Source organism: Rutilus rutilus (assembly GCF_951802725.1).
Source record: "Rutilus rutilus genome assembly, chromosome: 9".
NCBI lineage: Eukaryota > Metazoa > Chordata > Actinopteri > Cypriniformes > Leuciscidae > Rutilus > Rutilus rutilus.
Genome location: NC_140223.1, coordinates 719,269 through 742,999, shown reverse-complemented (window position 1 = coordinate 742,999; position 23,731 = coordinate 719,269). Strand labels below are relative to the sequence as shown.

The following is a 23,731-nucleotide window of genomic DNA, read 5'->3' as shown; positions in this document are numbered from 1 at the left end:
TACATAACAGAGTTAAAATTACATAACAAAGGCAATTAACATATAAAAATTATATAACAAAAGACGGTTAATACAATATAAAAAAGGTAGTTTACAAAGAAGGTTCAATATACAAATATAAAGTGCAAATTACCAATTTGGCTATATAGGTAATATAGGCTTAATGTGTGTCATTGTTCTCTACAGGTTGTGGGATTGTGGTGTCACAGATGAAGGTTGTGCTGCTCTGGCTTCAGCTCTGAGATCAAACCCCTCACACCTGAGAGAACTGGGTCTGTCTGAGAATAAACTAGGAGACTCAGGAGTGAAGCTGTTCTCTGCTGGACTGGAGAATCCTCACTGTAAACTGGAGAAACTGTGGTAAGATCATCTCTACTATAAAGACCCGGAGTGAATAGTGATTAATATGTAGATAGTGTATACAATATATCTTTGGTGTAAGTCCCATCCGGTCGTTCAGCGACAGATTCCAGCTTGAACCTTTAGATCCTGCCGGTGGTGGAAGGCAGCGGTGAGGAGTCTCCCTGAAGAGGAACATTTCTTCATATATTATTATCCCCCAAAGAAAGTAAAACTAACAGTTAAATAAACCGGACGAACTACAAACCAGACAACAGATGCAGGATACAGTGAAGAGGGTTTTTAAAGCACAAATGTTTGGTGTAAATCAACTTGCCTTGTAATGCTTGTGCAAACAGACCCTTGCAAAAGCGTGAGCATTTCCTCAAAATGTGTGTGTGCAGCTGAAAAGAGGGAAGTGGTGTGTGTTTCACCTGAACCAGGACTGTCACCATATCAGATTTATCACTATATGATTATCATGGCCAAAATAGGTAACACTTTACTTGAAGGGGTGTGCATAAGACTGACATGGCACCGTCATAATCATGACATGACACATGTCATGAATATGAAGGAGGTTTTATGCATTTTATGACAACTGTCATTAAGTGTAATTCGCTCAATTATGACATTTTTAATGCAAATATGACATTGTGTGAGATGTCTTTGTTATGGCAACTTGACATTACTAAGACAACACAACCTGTCATAAATATGTCATAAACATGACATAGCAGATTAATTATCAAACTTAAGAAACCACTTAGCTTTATGGGTTAACATTTCATTAAACTGTCATGTGGTTGGTTTTGACATTGGCTGTCATGAAGCCATTATAACATTTTAATGACAAATTTAATTTGTACCACTGTAGTTGAGGTCAAGAAAAACATTCATGACACAGTTATAATGGCCTCATGACAGCCAATGTCAAAACCAACCACCTGACAGTTTAATGAAATGTTAACCCATAAAGCTGTGTTTTTTTAAGTGTGATAATTAATCTGCTATGTCATGTTTATGACATATTTATGACAATTTATGTTGTCTTGGTAATGTCAAGTTGTCATGACAAAGACACTGACAGGTTATGATGTATTGGTTTATGTCAAGTTGTCATAACAAAGACATCTCAAACAATGTCATATTTGCATTAAAAATGTCATAATTGAGCAAATGACACTTAATGACAGTTGTCATAAACATGCATAAGACCTCCTTCATATTTATGACATCTGCCATGTCATGATTATGAAGGTGTCATGTCAGTCTTATGCACACCCCTTCAAGTAAAGTGTTACCCACTTATACAGACTGTACATTATGTATAAGATGAGTCATATTTACAAAAACAATTCATCACATCTTTTTGAGTTTTATTTCAGAAACATCATACACTACTACATTCTCTTGAATAAAAAATTCAATAATAAATACATTTTTTAAGTCACTTGTCGTCACCTAGTGGCAAAATATTGTAATCGATAAATGCGTTATCTTAAGTGCAAAGTTTTTTATCAAAAGCTGATTTACTCAACACAGATTTGAATGTTACGATATGATTTTGTCAAAGGTTTAATAGACAGACGAATTGGAAGATCACTGTACAAACTATATATTCAATCCCCTAATCCTAATTAATGTATTTTAACAATGTAAACTAATGAGTACTTGTATATATTTTATATTGACATTATTATGTCATCATTATTTATTTTTTAAGTGTTATGTTTATCTCTGGATATAGGCTTAATGTGTGTCATTGTTCTCTACAGTTTGAGGGATTGTGGTGTCACAGATGAAGGTTGTGCTGCTCTGGCTTCAGCTCTGAGATCAAACCCCTCACACCTGAGAAAACTGGATCTGTCATATAATAAACTAGGAGACTCAGGAGTGAAGCTGCTGAAGGATCTGGAGGAAGATCCACATTATAAACTGGAGACACTATTGTAAGAATAGTTCTTTATGATTTCCAAATGGTTGATTTACTCACTAGAAATAAAAGGAAACTGTACCAGGTTCAGTAACCCCACGTGTGTGTGTGTGTGTGTGTGTGTGTGTGTGTGTGTGTGTGTGTGTGTGTGTGTGTGTGTGTGTGTGTGTGTGTGTGTGTGTGTGTGTGTGTGTGTGTGAATATTTTGTTTAAGATTCTTAAATTGAGCTTCATTTTTGCAGGTCTCTGAACTTTAAACTGTTTAATATGAGTTTAATTCTGCTCATAGTGTTGTGACTGATTGAGAAAATAATATTAATATTATATTTTATGGAAGTAAAATAATGCCAAATGTTTTTGAAACAAAAAGCCTATTGAATTGCACTACTTAAAAATAGGCATTGCATTAACCAGCGGCGGTTTCTTCATTAGGGCGATCGGGCGACGCACCACCAAAGTGTGAAAGGGACTTTTTCAATCACAATCTCATTCAACCACAGAGTTACGCTAGCAGTCACTCACTGTTGTTCTGCCTCTGGATATAGTCCAATCAGCGCCAAGTCACGTTCTGTGGAGTACCGCCTCTTTTTGGGCGATTTCACTATGGCCGAAAATCGCCCAGAGTGTTTCCATAGACTTACATTCAAAGATTTTTTTTTTCGAACTGCAGGCACTGCAATGCATTCTCTGGGTTCCGGGAGGGCTCTCACTAACGTGCTTTCGTCATCACACGTAAACTTCACTTCACGATTGGTGGAAATAAATATACCTCTAATAATATTTAGCCATAAGCTGAAGTGACATCCAATAATTTCCTCAGTGCATAACTTACATTTCGCGGACATATTCTCCATCTGTAAATGTTAGAAAGTAAATATTTCCAGTTTGCTGTCATGAGTGGACGAGCTTCTGCAAGCTAAACGTCCGTGAACGAGCGCCGCCGCGTGCATGCGCGCCGAACAGACGGAGCGCAATAGAATAGGAGCGCAATTATTCTGACTAAAATATACATCACTAAATTATAAATATAAATGTAGCTAAAATTTGTTGTTGAATATTTGTTGTTGTTGGTGAACATACATGTGCTAGAGAATTTCAAACGTACATGTGTATTTTTATGATATTAGCTTTGTTTTTATTTTATTTATTTTTTATTTTAAGTTTAGTAAATTTAACTACTTCTTTAAAAAGCATTATTATGTTTTTAGATTGTAATGTTGCAATGTTAGAATGTAATGTGATTTGACCCCTTTTTTGGATAGACTGCAGATAGACAGCAAGGTTACACTATGTTTTTATAACCTTCAATATGAACAATGTTTGTAGGACAATATTGATCAGGATATTACATTTTTTTTTTTTTTTTTTTCAAATAGAAAAATAATAATTAAATACTCAGATTATACCATACATCGCCATATAGGCCTAGCCCAAAAATTCTGATTTATTTGGCAATTGGCTATTTCCCAACCACTGGCTGAAGTTTTAGCTAAACTTTAGGCTTAATGATAGCTACATTATCACTGTTAAATTGTTATTTAACAATTAGCCTACATTCATTCCTGGATTAATAATTCGGTTTGTTGCGCCCCCCCAAATTTTTTTAGCACCAGCCGCCACTGGCATTAACCATGCTTCCATTTTCATGCATTGTATTTTTTTAGGGCTGAAATTCAGCATGTTGAATATTTAAGATGTGAATATTTAAATTCAAAACATTTCAAACACATTTTCATTATTACAAATGAAATCTATATTCACCTTTCATATTTCCAAAGTATTCAAACTGTTTAAAAATACATGCTTACAACTACTAATGCAATACCAAGTCGTGCAATTCAACAGGCTTTTTTGTTTCAAAAACATTTGGCATTATTTTACTTCCATAATTTTTCAGCTTTTCCCCTTTAACTGTCTCTATGTGTGTGATAATCTGAGATTTGGGTTGTTTGTTATTAACTGATATTAAATGTGTAGTGAGTGTAATGATCATTTCTGCTGGTTCTGTATCAGCTGTCCGTTGTGTGAAAGTGACCTTTCATGTGCTTTTGATTCTGTAAAGTGACTTTGAGCATCAGATAGAAGCTCTATTATCATGTTTGAGGATGAATTAATATAGATTATCTAGTTAGTTTTCTTATGAAAAGATGTGACAGATGTAATATCTCATACTGCATATGTGACTGTGTTTTATTTTAGGATTGGCAGTCAGAAGACAGACTGATCTTCTGATGATCATCTGATGGTGAATAAGGATCCACTACAGAGACTCAAGCCTGGTTTATACTCGACGCGTCCGCACGAGTGCTAAGGTGCGCGCGGCAAAAATGACGTCATTGCGGTGTGGGCGGTCGTGCGCGTTGGGTTCGCAAGACCCAATTTCGCCTGGCGGTGTGCGCGACATTTTTTGTAACAACGCGCGCGGCGCCGCATCCGAAGATGAACGACTTCGAGCCGAATCTGGCCGAGCTCGAACTTCTCACCACACCAGCACCCAGTTTGCACGTCTAAATGAGTTGCTTACATTTAAAAAATGAGCATACAATAGCATAAAAAGTATTTTTAATGAACATAAAAGTCCATGTTTAATAAAAATGTTAATGAAACAATGAAATGTTTAGTGAAATTAGAAAATATGTAAGAGATCGTTAATTTATTTATATTGTACACATTCTCATATCCATATATTTTGTTTTATTGTCACGAGTAATAATCTCAGGGTTTACTGGGTTTTACACGATTCTTTTTTTAGTGTGGTAACAGTGGTGTCTACTAAAATAAACATTGTCACGTATAGCTTTCTTCTTCTCACTGCTGATTCCTGATGGTTTAGAGGACAATTACTCGAGTCGCCCCCTGTCGTTTCAAAGAATAGTACAACGGCGAGCGCGTCAAGTATAAACGCTTCGTCCGTTTGGGGAGGTGCGCGCGCAGTCTGCGGAGACTCGCGCTGCGGAGCCAGGCGAAAGTATAAACAAGGCTTCACAGTCAACAGAATCAACAGAGACTGAAGATACAGTGACTTCACTGTTATAAATTAAGACTTCATTTAGATTTCAACGATCCTCTGACAGACCTGATGAGGCGACAGTGAAACACCTTTTATTTCACAGCAAATTACAATCTACGATTACAGATGGCAGACAGCGTGTGTGGTGTCGTGTGGGTGAGCGGTTTGCTGATGTCAACGTTGTGGATCGAGTGGCCCATGGTGGCGGTGGGGTTATGGTATGGTTAGTTATGGTTATGGCAAAGGAGAAGTGCTCATTAACACAGATTTAGACAGATTTGTGAACAATATATGAGAGAAAAGCCTTTTGTGTACATAGAAAAAGTCTTAGATCTTTGAGTTCAGCTCATGAAAAACAAAATATAAATAACTATACTTTTCATTTAAATACATTTCTTCAAATACTCTGTTGGTGTCGCAGTGAAAACAATCAAAACACACGTACGTCATTCATGTGATTTTTATTCAGTGCTGTAAAAATAAATATTTCAAACATTTTAAAGACATACTGAGCACCAGCGTATGAACACACACACATACACACACACTCTCACTCACACACACACACACACACACACACACACACTGTAGCTTTAACAAATCGCTGCTCAATTCAAATAACATCCATTATATGTGTTAAAAAAAAAAAATCTGTAATATTCATTTAACTGGTCACATCTCACCTTCACTATCACGAAAAAAACACAAAATGATTATAATAAAAGTCAAAGGTGACATGTTACAATAAGGTCTCATTAGTTAATGCATTAACAAACAAGCAATATTTTTTTTCACATTTGCATTTAGTAACCATTGCTTATGTTAGTAAATCAAAATGTTCAACAGATACAACTGTTGATCATAGAAATGTTAATAAATACAGTGGAAGTATTGTTTGCTTCATGTTTACTAATGAAACCTTATTGTAAAGTGTTATCAGGCCACATTACACCAAACAAAAACTGGTTCTTGAAATGTCGAGAATATTAATAATTAAGGATTATTAATTATACAATTAAGGAATTCTGGGTAATATCTGAGGTAGAAGAAGCTGTAGTTCATTAGAAACATTTCTCAGCACGTAATAAAAATATCTTCATGTGATAAAAGTGACAAATACCAATGAAAACAGAGTTTCATCTGCTTGTTTATCTTCATTCATTTGAGTCTAAATCACAGATGTGAACAGATTCTGAACGACTAAACCTGTTCCAAACAAATCAAACATCAGAAAACAAACAAAAAAGAGATCAAAGAGTAAATGTCAAAAACATGTCCGGGTCACATGACCAATAAAACACACCACAAGGATGAAATAAATTATATTCTACATAATTAAAACTAGGAACATGGAGGTTCTCTGCATCGTGACATTATTTTTGAATGACAATTTAGCACTTTTTATGGCAATTATGAAATGGATTTTTTTATACAAATATATATATATATATGACCCTTTGACCCGGGCATGTTTTTGTGCCGACCTTTGACCCGGGCATGTTTTTATGCCGACCTTTGACCCGGGCATGTTTTTGTGCCGACTTTTGACCCGGGCATGTTTTTGTGCCGACTTTTGACCCGGGCATGTTTTTGTGCCGACCTTTGACCCGGGCATGTTTTTGTGCCGACCTTTGACCCGGGCATGTTTTTGTGCCGACCTTTGACCCAGGCATGTTTTAGTCCCGACCTTTGACCCGGGCATGTTTTTGTCCCGACCTTTGACCCGGGCATGTTTTTATGCCGACCTTTGACCCAGGCATGTTTTTGTCCCGACCTTTGACCCGGGCATGTTTTCGAGCCATGGTCCCGATTGTTCGGCTAAACCCGCTGGAGTCAGGAGTTAGCGCAGCGAGGTCTGCAGCGAGCGCATGTCCTTCAGCAGACTCAGACTCTCTCTGATCCGCTCGCCGGGTCTCACTCGCACCGACACTGATCCTCCACCGGGACTCTGTTTACCACTGCGCTTCCTCAACCTCTCCATCTGACACACACACACACACACACACACCATCATCATCTCAACATCAAACTTACAACATTTAAGATCTTCAAATAAAAGAACAGTTAAATGTGTTAATGTCAGGGTTAGGGTTAGACTGCTTTGAATTTGTGAAAGATGGATAGATCTAGTCAGGTACCTGAGCTTGATGGCGCCTGACTTTAGCGATCTGTTCTCCTTTATTCTCCATTCTCTTCACGAGCGTCTCCATCTCTCGCTCCATGTTCTGTCTCAGTCGATCCGAAGCGCAGGACTGGATCTGTGTGGACAACTCCTGCTGCTCGCTGACACACACACACACACACATCGTTCATCATCTCCTCATGAGCACAGCCTTCACCCAGAGCGAGATTAACTCTTTTCATACTTTAATGTGTGTTTTGGAGCTTGACTGATCGTGGTCACCAGCTTTTTAAACTATGAATCAATTGATTCGCAAAGTGATTCACTCTTTCGAAGCGCTGAATGAACTCAAGCTGGAAACATGAAATTAAAACAATACAGCAGTGAAGAACGACACAAGAGTGAGTGAAAAATGACAGAAAAAATACTATAATAATATAGTATTTACCAATATTGATATATATATTTTTTTCCTTTTTTTCTGTAATTTTGTTGTATTTTTGTCAGTTTATTAATTATTATAGTATTTATGTTAGTTTTTATTTTTATATTTTCCATTTTCATTTCTGTCATTTTGTTTTATTTTCGTCAGTTTATTAATTATTATAGTACTTATTAGTTTTTATTTTTATATTTTCCATTTTCATTTGTCATTTTGTTTTCTTTTTGTCAGTTTAATTATTACAGTATGTATTAATATTAACAATTAGTTTTTATTTTTATATTTTCCATTTTAATTTTAACCAATTGATTCACTCTTTCGAAGCGCTGAAAGAACTCGCTTTAACCCACGCATAGTCAAACCAAACGCAACAAGTATCTATTAAATGTAATATAGGAATCATTAAATAGCATGAAATCTTAATTGTGTTTAATTCATGTTCTTTTAAGCATTTGTCATTTTGTTGTGTTTTTGTCAATTTATTCATTATCATAGTTTTTATTAATATTATGAATTTTTTTATATATTTGATATATTATATAATATATTTGTTTACAACCAAATGTTTTTTTTTATTAGTTTTGTCTAATTTTCTTTCATTTAGAATATTAGACAAATAACTACAGTCTAATTTTTTTATTTTAATCTTAGTACTTCCAAGTTAAACTAAACAAAATAAATATTTTCAGTTGACAAAACAATAAGAATTTTATATTTTATTTGATTTCAGTTAACATTTATTTTATTTCAATTTAATATTTCTAGTAATAGATTTTCTTTTAGTTAATGATGATCAAATGATCAAAGTTTATTAGTTTTTATTTGTTTGTTTAAACCAAATATGTTTATTCAGTTTTAGTTTAGTTTTACAGTATTTAGGTTAATATTTATTTCAATGTAATGTTTTTAGTGTTATTTTTAATGAACAATAATAGCACAGCACAGGTCAGTTTGTCAGTTTATTCATTATTAGCGTATTTATTAATATTATGAATTCGTTTTTATTTTTAAGTTTTCCCTTTTTGTCAGTTTATTCATTTTTTGTTGTTTCTTTGTTTCTTTTTTCTTTTTAGTTTAGTTATGTGTCTAATTAGTGTAAAAATTAGACAAAGAACTACATAGTCTAATTTATTATTTTTGTTCCAATCTTAGTCATTTTAGTACTTTCAAGTTAAACTAAATGAAAATTAGAAATGTTGTCTTGTCAACTAGCTAAAAAATAAGATTTTTTATTTTATTTTATTTCGGTTAACATTTATTTAATTTAAATGTAATACTTTTAGTTAATGATAATAACACTAGTCCAAAGTCTATTAGTTTTTATTTGTTTGTTTAAATCAAATATGTTTATTAATTTTTTGTTTAGTTATTTGATACTACATTTTTAGTATAATTATTTAAACTAAAAGATAATTGAGAATTTTTTTCAAGAAAATAAACAGTTTTTCAGTTAACATTTATTTTATTTCAATGTAATATTTTTAGTGTTAATAATGAACATAATAGCTTGACTGATCCTCACCAGCTCATGTGTCTGAACTCGTCCTGAAGCGTCAGCAGCAGCTCCGACAGCTCTTCCCTGCAGGAGGCGGAGCCAGTGGGGGAGGGGGTGGAGCCAGTGGAGGCGGGGCCACCAGAGGAGGGGGCGTGTCCTAGCACACGCTCATTACACAGCTGAGGATGATGATGCTTCATGAGATGAAGGACCCGCTGCACGTTCGCTCGCACCGAGTGACTCGAGCTCGTCGACTGAACACAGAGACGCTGATTACACATCAATCATGACTAACTTCATAATATATCCTCAATAAATAAAATAACTTATTTTAAATTATCATTAAAAACTCATTAGTGACACTCTCTTTCTTTCACACACACACACACACACACACACACACACACACACACTCTCTCTCTCTCTCACTCACACACTATCAAACTGAGTGTGTGTGTTTACCGTCCCGGTCACGAACGGCACGTCTCCCAGACTGAGTCTGTAATGCGGCTGCGGGACGGACGGCTCTCTCTGCAGAAACACACGCGCACACACACACACACACACACACACACACACACACACACTAAACATCAACAAAGCCCTCGGATATGAATAACACTGTAAAGCTGCTGAAGTGGAAGAAAACACGGCTTTAAATTCACTTAGTAATTCGTGTCTCTGACTTCATCAGCTCTGAGTGTTTGTTGTAGCGAGAGAATCTGATGCTGCACTCGTTTACCGTTGAGGAGCTTTTCTTCTGTTTGATCCGACTGTGTTTATGAGGACGAGGAGAAACAGACTGAATGAGCAGACGATTGACTTCAAGACCCGTCTGTAACTGACAACAGAGAAGAGGGCATGATTAACACACACACACACACACACACACTCACTAACTCACTCGCTCAAACACACACACACACACACTCACCTGAGCTGCTCTCTCCTGCACCAGTTTCCTCTGATGTTCCTCTTCCTGTAGCTTCCTCTCCAGCGCTCGGATCTTCCTCTCAGTGACGCTCTGAGTCTCCGTCAGTCGGTGATACTCCTGTTCCAGAACATCCAGCTTACACAGCTGATCCACAGAACACACACGCTCCAGAGACACCTGACACACACACACACACACACACAGGAGGATGAATGAGTCTGTCTCTATACACCTGCTTCAGTGGGACAGATGAGTGAGTGAGTGAGTGAGTGAGTGAGTGAGTGAGTCAGTGAGTGAGTGAATGAGTGAGTGAGTGAGTGAGTGAATGAGTGAGTGAGTGAGTGAGTGAGTGAGTGAGTGAATGAGTGAGTCAGTGAGTGAATCAGTGAGTCAGTGAGTGAGTGAATCAGTGAGTGAGTGAGTCAGTGAGTGAATCAGTGAGGGAGTCAGTGAGTGAGTAAATTAATCAGTGAGTGAGTCAGTCAGTGAGTGTGTGAGTCAGTGAATCAGAGTGTTTGAGTGAGTGAGTGAGTCAGTGAGTGAATGAGTCAGTGAGTGAATCAGTGAGTCAGTGAGTGAGTGAATCAGTGAGTCAGTGAGTGAGTGAATCAGTGAGTGAGTGAGTCAGTGAGTGAGTGAATCAGTGAGTGAGTGAGTCAGTGAGTGAATCAGTGAGGGAGTCAGTGAGTGAGTAAATTAATCAGTGAGTGAGTCAGTCAGTGAGTGTGTGAGTCAGTGAATCAGAGTGTTTGAGTGAGTCAGTGAGTGAATGAGTCAGTGAGTGAGTGAGTGAGTCAGTGAGTGAGTGAGTAAATTAATCAGTGAGTGAGTAAGTCAGTCAGTGAGTGTGTGAGTCAGTGAATCAGAGAGTGTGTGTGTGAGTGAGTGAGTGAGTGTGTGTGTGAGTGTGTGTCGCACCTGTTGTTGCAGCACAGCGGTTCTGTCTGACTCTGTGTGTCGTACGCTCTTCCTCATCAGCTCCAACTGTCTCTCCAACCGCGAGCATCGGGTCTCGGCCGCAGACAGCTGAGCGAGCAGGTCTACACACATACACACATCATCACTGATCTCCTGAATAATACGAGTAGGGATGGGTACCGAAACCCGGTATTAAACGGTTGCTGAATTATGAAAGACTGCTGGATCGATAAGCTCAGACGTTATCGGTTCTGCTGCCGGTACTGGAGAAATTAAGAAAGCCACGTGCTATTTATTATTGCTATTAAGAAATTATTATCTTGCTAATTTAATCTCGCCAGCCACTTCTATATATAATAATATTGAACCATTTGTCAAGGTCCCCGCGGATCCTTAAAAAGTCTTAAAAGGTCTTAAATTAGATTTTTTAAATCGAAGGCCATAAAAAGTCGTAAAATTTTTTTTTAAAAAATGTCTTATTTTTACTTATGAAAGGTCTTAAATTTTAGATGACACTTTGACTTAGACTCATCTAAATGCTTTCGAAATTAAAACTATCTAATTAGCGTAGGCCTACGTATTATTTTTTTAATTCTATCTTGGTGGATTTGCTTGTTCACGTGACAATTCGCGTCACTTACGGCAGTATATTAGCCCACGTCTGTCTCCTGCACGCCAGAGGAGAGGAGGAAACGAGTAAATGTCAGTTCAATTGTAAGTTCAGTCTTTATGTGCTTAGGCGTGTGTGATATTGTCTATGAACTATGATGATACTGTAATCATTGTTTTAACTGTACGAGGCACTGCGAGTGCGAGCTGACATCGTGTTTCTCTCATGCTTTCTCTGCGTTATGTGTCAGTGCAGTTATAGATGTCCCCAAATGAGTTTTTGTCTTATATTTATATCATGTTATGTTGTTATATTAGAATATCACATGAGCAAGAGTGCCGTTTTCCTGTGCACAATTGCAAATGTGCTATTTATTTTATACAACAGTTAAATTAACAATAAAGTTAACATCGTGAGTTACTTTTTGGACACAATATTGTCAATTTTCACTTTATATCACCGACGAGAATTTCATAATGAAGCCGTAGTCCAACAGACAGCGATGATTTTTTGTGTTTTTTTTTTTTACTGAAACCCGCGTTTTGAACGAATCATTTTAACGATTCAATGAACAATCACTTGTTTTCTGGATGAATCAGCCGTTTGAACAAATCGGTTGAATAAATGACTCCAACAACTCGCTTATTAAGACAGTGACTTGCCGCCACCTACTGGTGGTTTCAGTTTCATATTTAAAGTATCCTTTAATTAAAACGTTAAAATTATAAATCATTTCATATTTAAATATTGAATAGCTTTATTTATGCAATTGTAAATGAAGTGTAAATATAATAATGCCAGTTCTGATGCCGCTTCTGTGTCTCCTCTGCACTGCAAGGATGGATTTTAATTTAATGATTTATTTTGACATTGGTACTGTGTTATTCTAATATAATTTAATTTGAATGTTAGAATTTGACATAAAAGGTGATGCATACCTCTAAATACATTTAGAAACAATGTCCATATATAGGTGAAAATGCCCCTGGAAATCAGTTTAAAGTGGCAAATATTGCCCCTTAATAAAAAATGTTAATTTCTGTCACTGCTGTGAACTGGCCACTGCAGAGAATATAAAAAATATGAATATCTTCATGAGTCTGCTGTGAACAACAGGCCTAAACCAGCCAGGGTACCAGTGCAAAAACACAATCAATAAAATATCATCTAATTATTATCAACAAAACTTTGAAAATATCTAGACATATTTTGTCAATATTGGGCACCCCTAATGTACGGTATTAATTTTGATTTCTTCAGGTCTTAAAAAGCCTTAAATTTGACTTTAAAAATTGTGCAGATACCCCGATTTGTCTGTGATGCATTTTTGCTAAAGAGAGAGAGAGTGTGTGTGTGTGTGTGTGTGTGTGTGTGAGAGAGAGAGAGAGCTCGTAGCCGCGGCGTGGACAACACAACAGTCCTGCTTAATGAGTGACGATGAGGACAGAACTAAACATTCAAACGGTTTCACTTTAGATCTCTGATATTAAACTAATTTTATTTTAGATTTAAGCTTCCAATGATTATAAAAAAGATATTTGAGGTATAACCATTAAAAACTAAAGCCGCATTCTCTCCAGCGCAGCTTCCTTCCCTTCACAGCGGTGCGCTGTCATTCTCCCTAAAACCCAAACGTAACGCCAGAATCTGCACGATCCGTGATTGTTGTAAAATATCTATACTGTTGCTAAACTGCGGGACGCGTTTGATATTAAAAGTACCAACATTGACGCAATAGACGCTGTTCCAAATGCGGCGCGCGCTGCGAAACACACCGCAACGAGACAAGCAACGTATTGGGCTTCGTGTGCGCATCTAAACCATCAAATACACACACAAATATGTAAAAATGGATTCACGTAACCGTTTATTCACTTAAATACAGTTTATGTCTTAAATGGGCGTAAATAGCTGGGAGAAAATATGATGCGTAATAATGATTAGATCTGCATTTGGTCTTAAAGAGGCAGCAGTCTAATAACCCTGCTGAGGATTGCAGGTCAGTCAGTCGCAGCTCTTGAATGATATAAGCTTTAATCTGTCTGTGATAAACTATCTGTGATAAACTATCTACTTTTGATTGTTTGACCGTGTGTTTGTACTTTGTGTTTGGTGTCCTATGTCTATATAAAACACAAAAGCCTGACCCTTCTGCATAACAGACATGTTTTATTTGTTTTGTTAAAGCATTGCTTTTTCTTTTGCTGAAGATATTTATTTTACATTTCAAAATATAAAGCAATATTAATTCTATTCTAAATTATTATTTTTTTCCCTTTTTTTAATATAACAAAAAGAACCGATAAGAATACCGTTAAAGTACCGGATCGATAAGGAGTATCGGTAAGAGTAGTAATCCCGTTAAAACCTTAACGATACCCATCCCTAAATACGAGTCAGAATGGTGTGTGTTTGAGTCGCACCGGTGTCGTGTCGCTCCGGGGAGCGTGTGTGTTCTCGTGGCTCCGGGGAGTGTGTGTGTTCTCGTCGCTCCGGGGAGTGTGTGTGTTCTGGTCGCTCCAGCTCCAGGCGACGGATCTTCTCCTGCAGGTTCTTCAGCGCGGAAATAATCGCTGCAAACACACGTACAACACTTCACACACTTCTTCATCTCGTTTAAGAAGATTCCTCTTTTTCATTATTCAGTTTTCTGATGTAAATGCAAGAAAACCAAGAATCTGAACGGAGAACTCATGTCTGTCCAGCAGGAGGAGCTGTTCACCGAAACCTGATCTTTCAGACGCCTTTTAAATGCATAAATACGTTTATTCATGTATGAAATTATGTAAAAATTTACTGGCTGTATTTCCATCTAAAGCTGTCAATTTAACTTAATTAAAAATTGGATTATTGAATCATTTTTCCAATATAAATGCAAGAAAACCAAGAATCTGAATGTGAACTGGTGACGGTCCAGCAGGAGGAGCTGTTCACCAAAGCATCTCAGCATCTTCACACACGTGTGTTTTACTATCATTATCTTTTAAATGCATATAAATCACTTTATGTATACAATTATGTAAAAAATATATATATATTACTAACTATGTTTCCATCCAAAGCTGCACAAAACTGGAATATGGCATAAAACATTAGTGAATAAAGTGGCGTTTCCATCTCATGTGTTCAAGAGGACATAATCATCACTTCCTGGTGTAAGACATCAGTAATGAAAGTGTGTTTCTGCAATCGGCTGCTTCCCTCATCATAAACAAGTGTGTGTGTGTGTGTGTGTGTGTGTGTGTGTGTGTGTGTCAGTGAATCATTCATGAGCGGATTCAGACTGACACTGGATCATCATTCGCTCTCTATACGGTCATCAGTGTATAAGCTCTCAGGTGACATCACGTGTGTGTGTGTGTGTGTGTGTGTGTGTGCGTGTGTGTGTACCTGCACCACTGCTCTCAGGAAAGGCTTTCACGGCTCTGCTACGGTAGGACCGGTGTGTGTGAGTGTGTGTGTTGATGAAGGGACGTCCCGTGGGATAATCGGCATAAGAGGGCAGAGACAGGCTGTCAGACATCGCCAACACACACTCCTGAAGAGAAACACACACACACACACACACACACACACACACACACACACACACACAAGATCATACTGTAAAAACACATATAGTGCAAATAAATAATCATACTGTTTCAATAATCTGTTTTATTATTACCAGTTAATGCTCAATCAAACAATATGAGAGAGAAGGAAGTGAGCCTGGAAATGTGTGTTTATGGACAAACCAGAAAAAAACTTTACCAGAAAAAAACAAGTTAAAAATGAAATAAATAATCTGTCAGTAAATCTTGGAAATTCTGACTTTAAAATTATACATTATAAATTTCATATATTGATATGATTTTAGTTTATTTGACTGATATTGCAAACAAGTTGTTGTTTTTTCCCCAGAGAGTCTTTAAATGAAAACACATGTCGAGTCTTTAAATGCAGCATGTTGTGTTTAAACTCTGATGGGTTTAGAAATAAGTTTTAAAAACCAGCGATTAAAAACAGCAGAAATGAGGAAAACAGGAAGAAACACCAGCAGTTCTGAGGAAGAGACAGTTCATAACCATCCGCTGCTTTATTTAATATTATTTACAGGTAGTTTGATTTTAATATCATGATCCTATATCTATATATATGATGTTTAATTACACATTATTTTTTGATAATTTCAATAGATGTGGTTATCTATATTAACTTTAAAGCTGCTACACGTTGAGTGTGTGTGAATGTTAAAGAAGCTGTAATGTTGTGTTTACCTTCTCTCGCCTCGCGCAGGGTTTCGAGTTCGTGTCCATTAACATGCGAGTTTAATCTTAGATCATATTTAATTTACTACATTCAAGTTTTATGAGTTTTAGTTCTGTTTGTTGTGAATTTGTTGGTTGTTGCAAACAGGAAACCAAACACAAGCGCGCACAACAGAGGCTGTGAGGTCAGCGATGACAACATCCGGTCTGTAGATTTGTAAATAAAAGTCATGAGACGTTAATAATAATATTTAAAGGTTATGTGCACTATTTCTGTTTTTGAAAAACTATCAAGATACCAGTCAATATAGTTTTTATCAGTTTATCCGTTTCTTTTTTTTATAAAGTAGCTTACGCTATATATGTATATTTTTATTAAAAAAATATTTTATACAGCGTAAGTTACTGTACCGGTTCGCCGGAGTCAAATGTGACGTCACGATATGGGCGTGGCCGCGAACTGGTTGGCAGAAAGAATCAACAAGTCGCAGCAGTCTACCTGTGTTTTGTCAGCATAATGTTAATTCTTTGTCCGAAGAAGCTAAAAAGAGATATAATTAAGCTTTTATAACCAGGGTTCATGTTCTCTGCCTGATCCATATCACCTGAGTGAGAATTTTTTGTTGTTCTTTGACTAACGAAGTCAGCAAATTCGTTGGATTTACAGCTAAAAAATGTGGCGGCACATTAGTAAAGAAAGCATCTGTGAAAGCAGCGCAGTTTGAGTGTTTCGGAACGTATATGTGATCGGAGAGCAAGATGAGGCCCTTCTCTGACTGCGTTTGAATGTGTGAGTTAAGTATTAAACTGTTGGTGAGATGAGATGCGATAATGCAACGCTGACATAAACTACAGTACAATGACAGTTGCACAGGTGTTGGGAACCGGTGAGAAAATGTCCGGTAGCCTACCCGGTCACTTTACCAGTAATAACAATATTAATTTAGTTCTGCTTAACGGTTCCTGAACGCTGTAACTAACAGCTTCCCAGCCATCAACACAGCTGCGTGTGATTTGTTTACATGCGAGCTGCACTAGGTCTATATCTGTATTCTAAGAGTTATTATTACTTGTATGGATCTCGTTAATAAATTGACAGAACTTAAATGTGTATTCTTACAAGTTAAAGAAGAAATGTTTGTGCAATTCCTTTTTTCACCTTTTATGAGGCCAAAAAAAAACTGTCTGGTAAAAAGTCACAGTGGCTGGTGGTCAAAAAAGTTAACTTCAGGCCCTGTATATAACATTGGTTGACACGTAAAAATGTATTAAAATACAATAATTTGCCCTTAATATATAAGGGTATGTACACAGATGATACACACAGTACAGTACCCAATCTTGCCGATCACACAGCACGATACAACCATTTTTCTTCTGTGTTTGCGCTGCGCAGCAAGCGGCCATTACTTTTCTTCTGCCAACCAGAGCGCGTCGTGACGTCACGGCGAAGATCCCTATTTTCACATATATCTGTTGTCTGTCTGAGCATCTAATTAAAAAGTACTAGGAAACTATTAAGTACATTTCAGGAACTTCAGAATATCTTAGTAACATCATAGGAATTAACTCTTGCTAAGGCTTGCGTGTTGGTTATAGAGACTGACTGGAACAAATAAAAGTCCCAATATCTGGATTTAAATTCACCACGTAACGTAAATAGTGTGCAAGTTTTGTCTGTCTCTGTCAATGTTTCTATAAATGATTAAAAGAAAGATCTGTTAATTGTTGCATATGATCTTGTTTTATTCCAAACATGGATTATGGAGAATTCAGCATTTTCCAGTTTTTCATTCAACAAAGTCTTATTTTTGTGAGTGTGTGAGACAGAGAGAGAGAGAGAGAGAGAGAGAGAGAGAGAGAGAGAGTGTGTGTGTGTGTGTGTGTGTGTGTGTGTGTGTGTGTGAGAGAGAGAGAGAGTGTGTGTGTGTGTGTGTGTGTGTGTGTGTGTGTATGCGTTTTAAACAGGAAACATGCTTTATTTGACCTGTACATTTTTCTAAACTTTCATATAGTGCATCTGTACAAAGTTACTCTTTTTATCTTTCATGAGAAAAAACTTTATACAAAATTAAAGTTCTATAATAATAATAACAAATGTTCACTTCTTCGCTGCAGTTGCATAAACGTTCGTTTGGATTCGACCGAAATGTGGGGTTATTTTGAAGTCCAGACTTCATCTGGGAGAAATAAAATGAACATCTTCCTTCACAATCACAGAAACATCACATCAGAAACCCAGAAATAAGTCTGGAGTTATCCCAGAATGCACTCTGTCCTACTTAAAAAACACGAAACTTCTCCGACAAAACACGTCATATCAAAACGTCAACATGCCTATACGATACAGCGCCGCCTCTGTTCACACACACACACAACGTGACTGAGATAACACACTCCGCATCAGAATATAAAAATAAACATTTCAAAAGAAGAGTTATGGCACATGAGGGTGATTCTGATCGAATGCTGTAAACATCGAACGGCGTCGTGATTGGATGGTGATGTCGAGCAGCTCGGCGTCGTGAGGTCACGGCCCGGGGGCGGGGTCAAAGGTCACCAGACGGCACACTTGTTGACGGGGTTCATGGGTGATCCTCTGGGACAGTGAAACACTCGACCGAACTCCTCGAACTGAGACGCGCTGCCGATCACCCTGCACACACACACACACACACACACACACACACACACACATTCAAGCACAACTGAGGGATTATTAATATTCAAAAATAAAAAATAAAAAATAAATAAAAAGTTTACTTCAAATTCAAGGCCTGAATGTGGGACACACTTCGAGTGAGAGTAAGGTTATATGTAAGAGACACTGTTACAGTTTTCATGTGTTTAGTTATGGCCGTATGACAGAGATTCACAAACTTTCCAGGATTTCAAGTGGGAACCCTGATATTAATGCAGAACCGAGGAACAATTAACATCTCAGAATATGAAAATATCTATGGAAACATATAAATGAAAGTAAATAAATCTGCATTGGTCATCCTTTTGATCTTTCTTTAAAAAATAAAAAAATAAAAAAAATAAAAAAAACCGAACCTTTCATTAAAGTAAACTCAATACACTTTTGAATGAAAGTGTCAAAAAAACAAAAAACAAACAAACACAAATTCAATCATTAATTTTAAGCAACTATAATAGTATTCACTGATATAATCAGTGTTTGGAGTAACTCGAGTTATGTAATCTGATTACTTTTTGAAGTAACTAATAAAGTAACGCATTACTTTTCCAATTTACAACAAATATCTGAGTTACTTTTTCACATTTATTGATGACAGCTCTCCTGTGTGTGTGTGTGTGTGTGTGTGTGTGTGTGTGTGTGTGTGTGTGTGTGTGTGACTCATCTCACTTGCACGAAAACATTCAGTATTCCTCAAAATGAATAAAAACAATTCAATATTGGCTCAATTATTCATAATTCAATATACGATAATGCACCAATTTATTTGTTTGCTTCTGTAATTATTTATTATTCCGGTTTAATTCTTTTGTCTGTTTTCATTTGGTTTGATTGCGTTTATAAGGTGTAACAGTCGGATATTGTCACTGTTTATGTAAAACAATAAAATGCACACTTGAAAAAAAGTTATGTATTTTTTATCAGTGCTGTCAATTCAGTTAATCACATCTTACATATATATAATGTATGTGTGTGTGTGTGTGTGTGTGTGTGTGTGTGTGTGTGTGTGTGTGTGTGTGTGTGTGTATATATATACAGTGGTGGACAGAATTAATGGCACCCCTGGTAAATATGATCAAAAATGGCTGTAAAAAAATTAATCTGCATCGTTTATCCTTTTGATCTTTCATTCCAAAAATTTGCAAAAATCAAACCTTTCATTGAAGTAAAAGAATTGAAAGTGGGGGGAAATCACATTATGAAATAAACGTTTTTCTCCAAAACACGTCGGCCACAATTAATATTTACCTTTTTTTAGTACACCAGGGGGACTAGGAACATGAAATTGTCCAGCTATGACTTCCTGTTTCACAGGAGTTTAAATATGAGGAAACACAAAGGCCAGATTCCCTTAATCATTCGTCCTAATGAGTAAAACCACAGAATATAGTTCTGATGTGCAGCAAAAGAACGTGGGGTGTTGTGGCGCAATGGATAAGACACATGCCTTTGGTGTGAGAGACCCGGGTTCAAATCCACTGTGAGACACCAATGTGTCCCTGAGCAAGACACTTAACCCCTAGTTGCTCCAGAGGCGTGCGACCTCTGACATGTATAGCAATTGTAAGTCGCTTTGGATAAAAGCGTCAGCTAAATGAATAAATGTAAATGTAAAAAAAGATTGTTGAGCATCACAAACTAGAAAGTGGCTGTAAGACAATAGCTAAAGAATTGAAAATCCCCATTTTGACCATCAGGGCAATAATTAAGAAGTTATAATCAACTAAAGATGTGACGAATCTGCCATGAAGAGGACGCGTGTCTATATTGTCTTAATGCGGTGAGGAGGAGAGTTTGAGTGGCCAAAGACTCTTCAAGGGTCACAGATGGAGAATTGCAGAGATTACTGGAGTCTTGGGGTCAGAAAGCCTAAAAATAATATATCAAACAACCCCTACATCCCCGCATGTTGTTTGGGAGGGTTTCAGGAAAAATCCTCCTCGCTCCTCCAAGAACAAACTCCAGAATATTCAGTGGTCAGACACGACTGGATCTTCAAACGGGACTGGATTCTGTGGTCAGATGAAACAAAAAAAGGGCTTTTTGGCAGCAAACCCAGCAGATGTGTTCGGTGCAAACAGGGATGAAGAGTCCCCCATGCCTACGGTTAAATACACTGCTGGATCTTATATATTGTGGGCCTATTTATTTGCTGGAGGTTCAGGACATCTTGTTCAGATACATGGTATTATGGATTCTAGCAAATATCAACAGATAAAAAATCAAAACCTGACGGCCTCTGCTAGATATCTTATAATGGGCCGTGGATCTTCCATCAGGACAACGGTCCAAAACAAACATCAAAATCAACACAAAAATGTGTAACTGAGCACAAAATGAAGCTTCTGCCATGAGCGTCCCAGTTCCCTGACCTGATGAGTGGCTGAACTGAAGAGAAGAAGCACCAACATGGATCTGGGAATCTGAAGGATCTGGTCTCTGATCTCTCGTCAGGTGTTCTCCAAACTCATCAGGCATTATAGGAGAAGACTCAGAGCTGGTATCTTGGCAAAAGGAGGTCGCAAAAAGTATTTAATAACAGGGTGCCAATAATTGTGGCCAGTGTGTTTGGGAGAAAAATATTTATTTAATAATGTGATTTCCCCCCCACTCTCAGTTCTTTTACTTCAATGAAAGGTGGAGATTTGTGCACATTTTTTTGAATGAAAGATCAAAAGGATAAACAATGCAGATTTATATTTACAGCCATTTTTGATCATATTTACCAGGGGTGCCATTAATTCTGTCCACCACTGTGTGTGTGTGATGCTTGTGTGTGTCACCTGTAGTGTTCAGGTGCGTGTTTATCCGTCAGCAGCTGCAGGTAGATCGACTGCGACCGCCTCTTCATACACCAGTTCTGTCACGCAAACATGTGGAAGATATTTCAGAATCTCAAGAGCTGATTCTCACTTCACTAGTGTTTATTATTGAGTGTTGATTACCTGAGCGAACGCGATGAAGAACAGCTGCTCGTGTGTGTACTTGAGTCCTGGAAGAGGACGCTCAGGGCCGTGTTCACGAACCCACTTCTGATACGCCTGCACACACACACACACACACACACACACACACACACACGCACACGCACACACACACACACACACACACACACACACACACACACACACACACACACACACACACATATACACACACACACACACACGCACACACACATGCACAAACACACACGCACACACGCACACATACACACACACACGTGCACATTATTATGCTGTTATGCTCTAATGTGTGTAAGTCTCTGTTAACATAGTTTTGACCCGGTGGAACTTGAGCTTCTAGAACAGTCATTACTTTAGATTTTTCTTAATTAAAACCATGTTGTCTCTGATCAGTAACTTCTCAATAATGTGTGAATGTGCAAAAAAATCTAAGATTTGAATGTCACAGTGTTTTACTATGTGTGTTTACTACATTTACCCACTTTTTATGAATTAAAAAATAGGAAAAAATCTTTGAAATCTTTGAAAAATAGAAACCGCTTCTCGAACAGAATCGTGGCGTGTCGCGGCCGGCTAGGACAAACACTCTGATTCATTTATTTAATCTAATTTAATATTCACCAGTATTATTGATCTCCTGCACTGACAGCATTACATGAGAACTGAACTGAGCTGGACGATGACATCACTGTTTTTTTATATATAAGTGAACTAAATTAATAACTTTTTTACAACAGAAATGAACCATCACTGAACTTCCTTAAAGGAGAAGTTCACTTTTTAAAAAACTTTTGCTGATAATTTACTCACCCCCATGTCATCCAAGATGTCCATGTCTTTCTTTCTTCAGTCGAAAAGAAATTAAGGTTTTTGATGAAAACATTCCAGGATTTTTCCCCCATATAATGGACTTCAATGGGACCCAAACGGTTCAAGGTCCAAATGACAGTTTCAGTGCAGCTTCAAAGGGCTTTAAACGATACCAGACGATGAATAAGGGTCTTATCTAGCGAAACGATCGGTCATTTAAAAAATAAATAAAAAAGTTTACGTTTTATAAGCACAAATGTTCGCCTTGCTCTGTTCTGTGATGTGCGTTCGTGACGTCACGTAATACGCAGTTACGTTGAAAAGGTCAAGTTTGACTGTTTACAAATGTGCAGGAGGAGGACCATATACACATTTTCAAATGTATTTGTGTCAGTTTATCGTTTAAAATGCCCATTTCGTGTGCGTATCCTGTGTGCTTTAATATTAAAAAGCCAAAAAGAACATTTTCTTCAGGACAGAAATTTTTCAAGCGTGACCTTTTCAACGTAACTGCGTATTACGTGACGTCACGAACGCGCATCACAGAACAGAGCAAGGCAAGCATTTGTGCTTATAAAACTTAAACTTTTTTATTTATTTTTTAAATGACCGATCGTTTCGCTAGATAAGACCCTTATTCATCGTCTGGTATCGTTTAAAGCCCTTTGAAGCTGCACTGAAACTGTCATTTGGACCTTGAACCGTTTGGGTCCCATTGAAGTCCATTATATGGGGGAAAAATCCTGGAATGTTTTCATCAAAAACCTTAATTTCTTTTCGACTGAAGAAAGAAAGACATGGACATCTTGGATGACATGGGGGTGAGTAAATTATCAGCAAAAGTTTTTTTAAAAGTGAACTTCTCCTTTAAAGGCACACTGTGTAGAAATTGTGTTTTTGTCAAACAGCGACCCCTAGAGTCGCTGTGGAATACTTGCACTGTCGTAAATACCCCCCCACCATCTTCAATTCCCACTCTATATGCAGATTAACTGGAGTGCACGTCACCGAAAGCAACAGATATGAGCTGCATTTTATTGATCATCAGCTAAAATTTCAAAATCAAAGACCGCAATAAGAGAGAGCGGCAACATCCCTGGTAAGATCATTTAATTTCTTTACTTTTAATGATGATGATGATTGTGTGTTAAGCGTCTGCGACTTACTTTCACTTTGATTTGCGATAGTTTGCACGTTG

General features: G+C 37.3%; 3 protein-coding genes across 16 annotated transcripts in view; 1 reads left to right on the top strand and 2 right to left on the bottom strand.

The window, feature by feature from the left end:
* Nucleotides 1–5,791, top strand: part of LOC311297683 (NACHT, LRR and PYD domains-containing protein 3-like) — a 432,890-nt gene extending 427,099 nt beyond the window's left edge. For all 11 annotated transcript variants that reach the window (XM_084420082.1, XM_084420081.1, XM_084420080.1 and 8 more), the window contains 3 exons: nt 187–360; nt 2,118–2,291; nt 4,475–5,791. In XM_084420082.1, the coding sequence (XP_084276208.1) occupies nt 187–360; nt 2,118–2,291; nt 4,475–4,499 (373 nt within the window). In that variant the 3' untranslated portion in view covers nt 4,500–5,791. The remainder of the gene's footprint in view (nt 1–186; nt 361–2,117; nt 2,292–4,474) is intronic.
* On the bottom strand, nt 5,732–16,260 carry cep57 (centrosomal protein 57). Of its 2 annotated transcripts, none has more exons than XM_084420100.1 (10): nt 16,066–16,260; nt 15,197–15,344; nt 14,230–14,379; nt 11,197–11,318; nt 10,279–10,455; nt 10,087–10,185; nt 9,807–9,875; nt 9,372–9,598; nt 7,424–7,568; nt 5,732–7,266 (listed from the first exon to the last, which is right to left on the bottom strand). In XM_084420100.1, exons 1-10 carry the CDS (start codon nt 16,108–16,110, stop codon nt 7,126–7,128), a joined length of 1,323 nt encoding a protein of 440 aa, XP_084276226.1. In that variant the 5' UTR covers nt 16,111–16,260; the 3' UTR covers nt 5,732–7,125. The 2 variants fall into 2 exon arrangements, with proteins under 2 accessions (XP_084276226.1, XP_084276227.1); XM_084420101.1 differs by having other exon boundaries at nt 10,087–10,179.
* Nucleotides 16,261–17,779: 1,519 nt separating this feature from the next.
* ecel1 (endothelin converting enzyme-like 1) overlaps nt 17,780–23,731 on the bottom strand; it is a 58,526-nt gene continuing 52,574 nt past the window's right edge. For all 3 annotated transcript variants that reach the window (XM_084420094.1, XM_084420095.1, XM_084420093.1), the window contains 3 exons: nt 21,703–21,798; nt 21,541–21,617; nt 17,780–18,712 (listed from right to left, as the gene is read on the bottom strand). In XM_084420094.1, coding sequence (XP_084276220.1) covers nt 18,613–18,712; nt 21,541–21,617; nt 21,703–21,798 — 273 coding nt within the window. In that variant the 3' untranslated portion in view covers nt 17,780–18,612. The remainder of the gene's footprint in view (nt 18,713–21,540; nt 21,618–21,702; nt 21,799–23,731) is intronic.